This window comes from Anser cygnoides, chromosome 15, assembly GCF_040182565.1.
Source record: "Anser cygnoides isolate HZ-2024a breed goose chromosome 15, Taihu_goose_T2T_genome, whole genome shotgun sequence".
Classification (NCBI taxonomy): Eukaryota; Metazoa; Chordata; class Aves; order Anseriformes; family Anatidae; genus Anser; species Anser cygnoides.
In genome coordinates, this window is record NC_089887.1 from 14,881,977 (window position 1) to 14,894,173 (window position 12,197).

Consider the following 12,197-nt stretch of genomic DNA (forward strand, 5'->3'; position numbering starts at 1 on the left):
CTATCACCATGAACTTGTTAAGATTTTTTCCAGAGATGTGGAGAAAGCAATGAACTGTATTCATCAACATAAGGTTTGTAAAAGACAATACTGTATTCATCCACACGTTTTCAAGTAGTGATTGTTCTTATGAATGAGGTATAGGCACATTAATAAAGCAATGTTTAACTTAAAAGAAAAACTCTGCTAATAATTCTTCTTTCTTTTCCTTTTTTTTTTTTTTTTTGTACAAAATATGATTGATCATACCTGGTTGATTAAACTTATGAATTAGTGCACTCAATTAACACTTAATGTTATATAGGTTTCCAATTTATGCATAAAATTATAATGAAGAAGGAAAATTCTCTTCTTCCCTGAATTAACATTCAGTTGTATGTAACAGTAATTGCAGCTGTTCAATTAAGCAAACAGGACAAACAAACACACATTTGAAAGGAATTGTGTTCAGTGATGCATTGATTATCAAACTGTGAAAACAGCAGAGCTTCCTGTTCAATGGACCACGGTGTTATATCAACCATTTCAAAATGATCTCAGCATGCCAATTAACAAACAGAGGCCAGTCTCCACAGATAACACAAACACGATTTACGTTCCAATTAGAATTCACCACCCTATAATCCCCTGGGACATGGGACTTTGCATCCACTCCCCCTCTTCCCCCCACCTTAACAAAGAGTTGAGAAAGAAAGCATTTGGTCACTCAGTTTTGAATAAAATTTGTTCTTTTTCTAAAGACATCATTTTAATGAATTGATCATTACCCCCCCCCCCCCCCCCCCTTTCTTTTTGGAAAAGTGCATTCATACAATGAATGAAGCATGAAGCATGAAGCACAGGTTAGTGTATCAACCCTTACTATAACAGTACTAGATTTTTACTAGGTAGTTTTGTGAGCTCCCTATTTTGATTTTACTACTACTACTAATAATAATAAAAAAGCTTTTCAGAAAAGCAAGGAGAGAATTTCAACTGTTTTTACAAGCTATTTGCCCTTCTACTGCCTTGCTTGGTGGAATGAATGCCTTCATCCCTAAAAGGTAGGAAACTTTTTTGGTTTGAAGATTTGAAGCAGAACGATTATGGAAACCAATCATTCAGCTGATAACGCCACATCACCCTAAGAATAAACAAGTTCTACATATACTGACAGCTCCTTAGAAACTTCAGTCTATGAATTGTCACCTTACTTGAGAAACATTCTTTCTGACTTTTTCAAGTGCTCACATAAGGAAAAGTATGTTTACTTCTACTGATCAGTTCCCTGCCAGAAGCAATTGTATCACACAACCACTAGAATAAGGCAGGTGCTTCTATAATACTTTTTATGCTGTCTCTTTTGCAGCAAACTGTTTCTCTGTGCAAGTGCAGCAGCATTGAGAAGAAATACTTTCTCATTTCAGACCATTTGATTTTTATAAGCCAATAGTGGGCTATTACTGTCAAAAGATGTATAACAGGCACATATTGCTTGCAGGTATATGCATACAGGCAATCAGATGTCAATTAATGTCACCATGTGCAAACTGAGCCAATGAACAGTGAGACTGAGCACTTGGCCTGGGTTGTGCTCCAAGGAGAAAGGTGACAGATTACACAGCTCTCTTTTCTCCCATCCTGTTCTTCACAGTGCTAAAAATAGTGCTGGTTTCAGTGGTGGGGGTTTGGCTGTGCATTTTGTTTGTTTATTTGGTTGGTTTTGTTTTGAGTGCTGATATGAGGAAGTACAAATAGTAAAATTATGAAGATGATATTAAACGTGACAAGGTTGTTTTCAACATCCAGTCCTGAAAATGTATGGCAGACTAAAAGTCATTCTGCAGTGTGACATGATTTCGTTAGCCACATGTATGATTGTTCCAGTAGTCCATTTCTAAAAACCTTTATTTAAACGCAAGAGGCCACAACATTTCAATCTAACTATGCACATATTGATTCTCACTATGGTAAAGGATTGAAAATGGGCCACCACCAGAAGTATCAATGTTTCAGACTAAAATGAGAAAATGAGACAGGCTGTTCACATACTGGCTGGTCTTAAATCTACAGGTAAGTAGGCTCTGTCAGAATTGTTTTTCTTTCCTTTAAGTACCATTTAAAATTGGTGAGTTTGTGAAGACTGACCTTTTCTTACTCAAAACCTGCTTTCCCTAAATATGAGTTGCTTTTTTTTTTGGGGGGGGGGGGGGGGGGGAGGGGCTTGTATTTTGATTTGCTTTCATCAAAGAAATTCTGCTGAACAATTAAGATCAACTCTGAACTTCATTAAGCTGCTGTGGATTCAACAATCACAATTAAATTTGTGAAAGTCGTGGAAAAATTGAGTCTAAAGAAATACTAATAAGGAGAGATCTGTTATTAAATTTGCCTGAATTCTTTGAAGATATAAATTGCAGGATGGCTATGGATATCAGGCAGACCATAAATCTCTATCAGCCTATGTCATGATTTCATATTTTTAACATAAGCTATTATATTACTCATTAGCGATCTGGACAATGAGGCCAAGCATTCCCTCAGCAAGTTTGCTGATTACACAAATACTGGGAGGAATTGCTGATGTTCAGGAGGGCTGTGCTGCCCCCAGAGGGACCTGGACAGGCCAGAGAAATGGACTGGCAGGAACCTCGTGAAGTTCACAAAGGGGAAGTGCAAAGTCCTGCACCAGGGGAGGAACAACCCTAGGCACCAGCATCTCCTGGGGACAACTGAGATGAAAAACAGCTTGTCAGAAAAGGACCTGGGGACCATGGTGGACATGAAGTTAACCATGAGCCAGCAATGTGTCCTTGCTGCAAAGACAACTAATTGTATCCCAGGCTGCATTAGGAGGTGTGTTGCCAACAGGTTGAGGGAGGTGACCCTTCCCCTCTACTCAGCCCAGATGAGGCCACACCTGGAGTCCCGTGTCCATTTCTGGACTCCCCAGCACAAGAGAGATCTGGACATACTGGACAGAGTCCAGTGAAAGGTCACAAGGATGATTAAGGGGTGGGAGCACCTCTCCTGTGAGGAGAGGTTGAGAGCTATGACCATTCAGCCTGAAGAAGAGAAGGCTCAGAGAGATTTTATCAGTGTTTAGAAATACCTTATGGGAACATTCAAGGAGGATGGAGCCAGGTTCTTTTCAGTGGTGCCCAGTGCCAGGACCAGAGGCAGTGGGCACAAACTGAAAAACAGGAGGTTCCCTCTGAACATCAGGAACCACTTTTTCACTCCAGGTGACTGAGGACTGGAACAAGTTGGACAACATGACCTCCAGAGGTCTCTTCCAAGCTCAACCTGTCATTCTGAGGTATAATGATATGTAAAAACATTCTTAGGCAAATTATTTTTACAGGTTTTGTGTTCTAAAGATTTGGTGCAGTATTATTTCTTAATATTTTATCAGTTACTTCAGATGATTTATCATTACGACAAAACACTTGAAGATATGCTTTATCTTGGGAATCAGGAAGGAAAACTGATTCAAACCACTGAGCTCTAAACTTGCGTGACACATTCTACTTTACAATTAGTCTTAATTTTTATCTCGGTCATTACTGTAGATGTAAGTAAAATTCATTACACTAGTAATATTCCCTACATATACTACATATAGGCAGTAGTAATATATGTTACATATACATGTCTAGAGAAATATGTAAATATTTGTCTGCATGCATTATACTGTATTGCAAAATAAAGTTTACAAAAAAATTAGAATTACATACTAATAAAAACCAATTTGCGGTTGCTGGATTTTAGAAATGTTTTGTGCTTTTATTTTCTCTAAGTACAGAAAGTACCTGTTATGCTTGACTTTTTGAAAATTCAAACAAAATAATAAATTCAGCTAAAATAATTAAAAATGTCTACTGCCTTATCTGCATCTTCTGCTTCCAAAGGAATGATCACACAGTACTACTGCAGCTTAAGTTGTCTAAAATTTTGAGTATAGGGGAAATTAATAGAATTGCAGTCCAAATATACAGATATATCTCACTGTCATAAAATATTGAATGGGACAATTACAGCAATTACCATTGTATTACATGGGACATGAAGAATATGTGTGATTTTGTGGTTTGATCCAGAACTTAAAGACACCTCATAGCCTATTATCATTTATACACACAGAATCCATATTCTCACTGAAAAATTTGTGGAATAGTATGATTTTACAACAGTCTTCATTCAGCCTACTGATATTTTTTTTCCATCAGTTGGCATGTCATGCCTGTGGTAAATTATTGCCATACACAGGCTCCTGCAATAATGCCCTATAAAGAAAGAGAAATGCAATGATTTAACAGAGTAAAGGAAGGAAGGACGGAAAGAAGAATGGACAGATGGAATTTAGACGAATCTTCCCAAACTGCTCATTACAAGTTTCCTTTTAATGTAATCAAATACATCTCTGTACTTTGCTCAAGCAAACTGAAAAAGAGTAGTGGGATCAGCGGAAGATCTGTAGCCAATTGTTACAGAGAAATCTTAATCAGTTTTAGAAGTGTTTGCAGATTTTTTTGATAAGATAAAAATGAAACAATGGAAAATCAAAGACATCTGATTTTTTATGTAAAGTGTGTATAGCTGTACTAAGTATAATTCCCAAATAAAAGAGTTACACAAACACATATTCAGAAGTTACAATATGGGTACACTACTTCCTCCTAAAAAACCTACATTATTTTTTATCTTGATCTCAGATGCACTGACAGTGTTTATTGGATGACTAAATGATGCCTATTTTTTCATTAGTTTTTCCAATTACTAACATAGTTAATTTTCTACATTAATGTTGAGAATACATTTTCCTCAATTTTCATTTCCTATAACTCCTTTCACTTCAAGTTCTTGAAGTATTGTGAACATAAAGAAATCAAGGTTCAAAATATGTTATAGTATTGAGAATTATATCTGCTTTATTAGTTAAAAGTGAAAAATAAGACAAATTATATGGAGCCTTGCAGACATAAAAAGCAGAAGTGATCATTTCCTCATCCTCCACTCATACTGATATTGTGGTTTACACAGTATTTGTTCTGCTCACAGAGCAAAACATTGGGAGAACTAAAAACAAAATGTCTTATTTTTGATAGCTCAACTTCTGAGACGGGCCTACTTGAAAGTTTTGTGTTATTTCTGGGCTTACAGTGTACTCCCAGACCTATCTGTTGCCTCAGAAAAGTTCTTGGTAATATATCCAAATTGGTAGCACCTGCATTAATTCTAATCCACTACAATCATCAAGAGTAATCTAGCATTGTTTTGAATATAGTGTTTATATCACAAATAGACCAGAGAGATGAAAAGACATTTCATCATTAGATCTCATAACTTTTTAAAAGGTACCATGGAGTGTTCTAGTGTACGGAGCTTTAGGAGGAACTACCCACTGCACCTTTACAAAACACTTAAAATTAAAGAATTAAAACTACTTAAAATTAAGACTCTGATGTTAACTACATATCCCTGCTTTTCACATTAGAACAGCGCCTTTTGGGATATCTGACTGCATCAGTAGACTCCCATCCAGTATCATGGGAATACTGCTTCGATAATTGATATAGTTTTAATCAAAATGTCTCCTTTCTGCTAGGAACGTAGATACCTACAACCTCAATACCATCCTACCTCTGAGCTAAGGAGATAGCAGTAAGTGTTGATAATATCTTTCCATTTCTCTGCTCATAAAGTATGCCTTATTCTTGATCAGTAACTTGGAAAAAAAAAACAAAAACGACAACAACAACTCTACCTTATCTACCTGTGTACTTATGAATTGCCTTGGACCCACACCTGCTGCAGTACTATAGGTCCAGAATCCTGAGAACGGGTCAGAAAATCTTACAGTAAGCAATAAAACTGACCAATGTACATGGTCAACCTGCATCACCATTTCTGAAGCTGGTGATGAGAGAGTTTGAAGTATCTGCTATTCCTTGGCCTTCTCAAATTTTAGTTGTCGATTGAAGACTGACATCTTCTGAAAACATTCTTCATGACAACAGTAAAAAAAAAAAAAAAAAAAGGCAACAACAAGAAAAAACCTGCACAGATTTGAAATAAAGCAGAACAACAGTGCAGAGCTATTATTTTAACTGCATATTTTTTCATCTGTTACTATTTTGGTTTCATTTTGTGGACTGTATTTTCTTATTTTCACAGGTGTCAATCTTCATCTAGGAACTTCTATATTTGCTGGGAGGCAACCTTAATTCTCTTTTAATGACTTTTTCTCTTTGTGAATCAATACTTAATTTTAAAAGGTCTTCCTTTCTTCCTAATCATCTCCTTTATTTTTCCTACTTAAAGGCACATTTAAAAATGAATTCAATAGCTCAGTTATTTCAGAGGCATTATTACATTTCACATATAACTGTGTGAAATACAGAATATATTTTATTACATATAGTCATGGGTCTGGATTTTCCATTTTAGACTGTATTTTTGTATTCCTGTTCTCTTCTATGCTTCTGATTAGAACCTGTACTTCAAATTTTATTTCTTTCTCCTTTTTCAACAAAATATTTGCTCTTTCACAAAGCTTCAGCTCTGTAATTAAAATGAAAAGCTAAGTAGAACTTTATTATATCCAACTGGGAATTAATAAATAACTTGCTCTGCTGGAAACTGTTATGCTGAGAACCAACACTGTTTATAATACATTTTCTTTTGACTTATGCCAGTTTTCTCTCTCTCTTTTCATCAAAATGTTTTGGTTGCAAGAAATAAAAATGTGAAGAAAAATGAATTATAAACTAAGAAGCTTTGAACATCATAAAACATAACCAAATTTCACAATATTTTTGAAATTATATTAAGTTCTGTACAAGTAAACATTCTGTACACGTAAACATTCTGTTACATTAGAGAATTAAGTAATGTAATCAGAAATACAAGGCTGCAACTGAGTGAAAACCAATGCACCAGTACAGTTACTATATTTTCTAATGCATGAGTATTCCAGACAAGAAAACTGAAGCTAAACTAGAAAATAGTAATTTCTTCAGCGTCTTCCTTAGTGAAACAACCTGCTGTTTCTGTTTGGTTCTGTTTCTGAACCAAAGTGTTCAAGACTATAAGAGGAAAAAGGCCACCTTAAAATAAAATAATTGTCAAGCACCAAAAGCAGCAGTGGGCTCCAAAACTATGAACTGTTACACGAACATATAATTCTCGGACGGTGGGGATGACAAACTCCCAACCGACCCTGAACGTGTGCGGGATTTGCTACTCCACCTGGATCCCTACAAGTCCATGGGTCCGGATGGGATTCATCCCCGGGTGCTGAAAGAGCTGGCGGACGTCATCGCGGAACCTCTCTCAATTATTTTTCAACGATCCTGGGAATTTGGAGAGGTCCCGGTAGACTGGAAGCTGGCAAATGTTGTGCCGATTTACAAGAAGGGTCAGAAAGAAGACCCTAGCAATTACAGGCCTGTCAGTCTCACGTCAGTGCCTGGTAAAATCATGGAGAAGATGGTTCTCGAACTTATTGAGGCTCACCTGAGGGACAAAGCAGTCATTGGTCCCAGCCAGCATGGGTTTGTGAAGGGCAGGTCCTGCCTAACTAACCTGATTTCCTTTTATGATAAGATCACCCGTATGATGGACCAAGGGAAACCAGCTGATGTGATTTTTTTGGACTTCAGCAAGGCTTTTGACACGGTTTCCCATAGGATCCTACTGGACAAAATGTCCACCATACAGCTAAATAAAAACATCATACAATGGGTGAGCAATTGGCTAACGGGCAGGGCCCAAAGGGTTATGGTAAATGGGCTGCGTCAGGCTGGCGGGCGGTCACCAGTGGTGTCCCTCAAGGCTCCATTTTAGGGCCGGTACTTTTCAATATTTTTATAAACGATCTGGATGTAGGAATAGAAGGTATTTTGAGCAAGTTTGCTGATGACACCAAACTTGGAGGAGTTGTGGACTCGAATGAGGGTGGAAAGGCCTTGCAGAGGGATCTGGATAGGTTAGAGAGCTGGGCGATCACCAACCGCATGAAGTTCAATAAGAGCAAGTGCTGGGTCCTGCACCTGGGACGGGGAAACCCTGGCTGCACGTACAGACTGGGCGATGAGACGCTAGAGAGCATCCTAGAAGAGAGGGATCTGGGGGTCGTGGTTGACAGCAAGTTGAATATGAGCCAGCAGTGTGCCCTGGCGGCCAGGAGGGCCAACCGTGTCCTGGGGTGCATCAAGCACGGCATCGCTAGTAGGTCAAGGGAGGTGATTGTCCCGCTCTACTCTGCGCTGGTGCGGCCTCACCTCGAGTACTGTGTGCAGTTCTGGGCACCACAGTACAAAAAGGACATGAAACTGTTGGAGAGTGTCCAGAGGAGGGCTACGAAGATGGTGAAAGGCCTGGAGGGGAAGACGTACGAGGAACGGCTGAGGTCACTGGGCCTGTTCAGCCTGGAGAAGAGGAGGCTGAGGGGAGACCTCATCACAGTCTACAACTTCCTCGTAAGGGGATGTCGAGAGGCAGGAGACCTTTTCTCCATTAACACCAGTGACAGGACCCGCGGGAACGGGGTTAAGCTGAGGCAGGGGAAATTTAGGCTCGACATCAGGAGGGGGTTCTTCACAGAGAGGGTGGTTGCACACTGGAACAGGCTCCCCAGGGAAGTGGTCACTGCACCGAGCCTGTCTGAATTTAAGAAGAGATTGGACTGTGCACTTAGTTACATGGTCTGAACTTTTGGGTAGACCTGTGCGGTATCAAGAGTTGGACTTGATGATCCTTAAGGGTCCCTTCCAACTCAGGATATTCTATGATTCTATGATTCTATGATTCTCACTTATTCAATCCCATTAACCAATCTTGAGGAAGATGTCTTGTCACCTTTCAGACTGGTAAACTGAGCAAAATGGATGACACATTCTTTTGACATTATACACAAATATGAAAACTGGAAATTACACGAAAAAATTCAACACTGTACAACATATCTAAAATATGCCTCAAAAAATTCAACAGTAAAGTGTTTAGGTGAGACTAAAGCAGCATACTACACTTGAGTAAGCCTTTGGCAAATGTGTGATTCTCATGTGTCAGTAACAATATGTTACTGATAAAATCACTAAGTACGTAGAGAATTTTAAACTGTACTAATTCATTTTAAATGTATTCTTAAACTACACAAATGAATTTTCAAACGAGTATCAGCCTTTTACCCCATCAGAAAAAGAAAGGCTACTGCTTGCATAATTTCAATTTGTTTTCCTTTCAAATAAAACCTAATAGAAAAAAAATCTGTTCCTTTGGAAATAGCTTTAAGAGATTACTGGTAATAAATACAAGGAATGTTTCCTACAACGATCTAGTGATTTTTTAATGTTCATACCAATGTCATCTCATCCATCTCTTTGTAACTCAACGGAGATGGTAAAACATAAGCACAATTAGGATATAGCAAGTTGTCTGTTGAAGTAAAGATAATTGTAACTTTGTAACCACATTGCTTTATCAAAATAATAACAGATGTGAAAGATTACAGTACTATTGGTAACATTTTATATCCACGTATTTTTTTAAAAAAATGTAAAAATAGGGTGCAAGAATTATTTTAGAAGACTGAAATTCAGCCTCAACCATCTGAAACTTCTTGTATACTCAGATGTAAGTAGCCTCTTTGCATACATTCAAGGTAGAAACTTCAATATTGGTAAGAAAATTTAAAAAATATATTATTTAAAATGAAATTAGTGACCAATGAGTTATATACATTTTAATGTGAAGTAGGTAATTACTATCTACGGCTGTTGATACTTACTAACAAATATAAATACTTCTTACATCATAAGCAATCTCTATTTCATTTAAATTTAAATATGTGGATATTTAAGCAATATACATCCATCCATCCAAAGATGTACACACATCTTCCAAATGTTGCCTGGATTTGAAAAGTCTTACTTGGTCTCTCTCTCTCCATACTGCATTTTTATTCCTCAGGCATTAATATTCAATTTGCCTTTTTATTTTTTTTTAATAGTGTTCTGGAGGTTGGCAGGAAAGTGTTTCTACTTTGTTTTAAAGTTTTCTTCATATTTAATTTTGAAAGGAGACACTCTTCCACGCACACATACACACACATTTTTCACATCTTTTTGCATTTATTCAACATTTGATTCAAGAGTTAATTCAGCTCCACTGAACAATGATAGATGTAATGAACAGAATGGTCTTCCAATGTGAGAGATACTCTTCTCAATTCTTTCTGACAGGCAAGGGATGGTAAATAGACAAAACAGAGTCAAGCTAGGCAGCAAACTTGTAAAAAGAATGACTCTGGTAATGTACAAGGACAGCATGCACATCAATGAATACTTACATAAATGTCTGCACCATAAAATCCATCCTGGTATACAACACTGCAAGGATGCACACACAAAGAAAAACATCCATATTAGTGCATTTCCACATGCAAATGCCACCAACCCCTGCACAGCTGAGGTTAGTCTTGTCACAAGAACAAAGGGAGGGGGAAAAGAAGGCACTCTTCACATTGGTTAAGGAGGTTGGTAGCAATTATCAGAAGTGGAACTGTACTGAGTATTACATCTTTATAAAGTATGCCAAATGCTTAGTCAAACAGAGGTAAAGCATGGCAGAATTGGAAAATACATCTGGCAAGGTCTTGTTTTTTACTTTTTTTTTTTTTTTTTAAGAATCCACGAATTTGCAGCATTTTTTTCTATAAAAATTTTCAGTGGGCTAATCCTGAGAACAGTTTTATTACATTTACAAAATGTTATTTCCTGAAATACTACTTTCTTGTCCTGTAATTATGTCAGCCTTCTGAAACAAAGTGGTAAATGTCATCACTTAGATGGGAAACAAGAAGCCTAAGTTTATATGGTGAAATAATTATACTGATGGAATTCTACCACTTGTTTCAAATCTCAATAGCTAAGTGTACACACAGATGAGAATATTCATAGGTACTGCGTTGATGCACATTTCTGATACTGACAACAAGTCTGGTAAGAATGCCTTGGTGTTATTCTTATAAGAAAAGGGCTAAGCCTTCTCACTATCGTTTTACAACTTTGGCAAACATGCCCATAATTATCAGCTACCCTGGAGTTCTGTCCAGATACATTAGTACTTCTTATCTTCAAAAAACGTAGAATCGTTATGTTGCGATTAACAGTTTACCCAAAGATTTCTGCATTACAGCTAACACAAATTCTCAGTGTAAGTAGTACAAATTTTAGACTCTAAACCCTTCAGGATAAATGACACAATATGGCAAAGATGGTTTAAATGATTATACTAAATAAAACTGAAACTATGCAACAGTGGCCTACCAATTACACACATTGTATAAGTCCAGCAACTTTATTTTTACTTGGCAGTTCTGCAACTAAAGAGAGGTATTTCTAATATAAGAGTCAACCCAAGTTGTTATGAGAGCTAAAACACGTGATAGGCTTTTTGCAACAATATTTTCAATTTGAGAATACTAGTATCTGGGAATAATAGTTATCATCAAGTTGCTAGCCTAAACTGTTTTGCAATTTCAACAAGAATTTTCATGTCAGAAGTATAACTGATCTATTGAGGTCAATGGCCAAACCCCACAGGGATGAACTGGTATGTGTTTAAGCCAGATTCACTTGGGAAAATGACAAGTACACATACATGCATATAAACTATATTATACTTTAACAATGATGAAAGTTTGTTATGGAATAATAACATACGAAAACCTGGCTCCACTTAAATCAGAGTCTGCCATCTGCTTCAGTTAAGGTCAGAAATTTACTTATGTTTTTTTCCATAATTCTGTAAGAGCAGAATATGGCAAACCTGGACTACATTGTTAGTTTTCAGAAAACCTGTTATTTACATTTTAGTGTACCTACATTTCATTTCTGATATTCTAATTATTTTAAAATATTATGTTTTCCTCACAGCTGTTTGCATGTAAGAAGTAAAACATTCCACATGACTGTGAGGTAGAGTAACACAATCGTGAACAACACAGGAGTCTTATGAGATCATATAAAAATGATACAAAGGTTACTGCAGACAGAGGCTTTTCTCAAGAATTTCATATAGCAAGTTTGTTTTGAAAATAATACACATTAAAAAAAAAAAAAGAAAGGCATATTTATTCCAAGGGCAAGGACTCAATTTTTTAAATAATCATGTATCTTCTGGACAGGATTACTCATTCCTTTATGTAAGGG

At 37.0% G+C, this 12,197-nt stretch overlaps 1 protein-coding gene across 50 annotated transcripts in view; it reads right to left on the reverse strand.

Annotated features, from left to right (window-relative positions):
* Nucleotides 1–12,197, reverse strand: part of RBFOX1 (RNA binding fox-1 homolog 1) — a 1,146,084-nt gene that overhangs the window by 31,559 nt on the left and 1,102,328 nt on the right. For 44 of the 50 annotated variants that reach the window (XM_048062448.2, XM_013189461.3, XM_066977847.1 and 41 more), the window contains one exon: nt 10,334–10,373. The exons of the other annotated variants lie outside the window; for them this stretch is intronic. In XM_048062448.2, the coding sequence (XP_047918405.2) occupies nt 10,334–10,373 (40 nt within the window). The remainder of the gene's footprint in view (nt 1–10,333; nt 10,374–12,197) is intronic. 50 annotated transcript variants of the gene reach the window in all.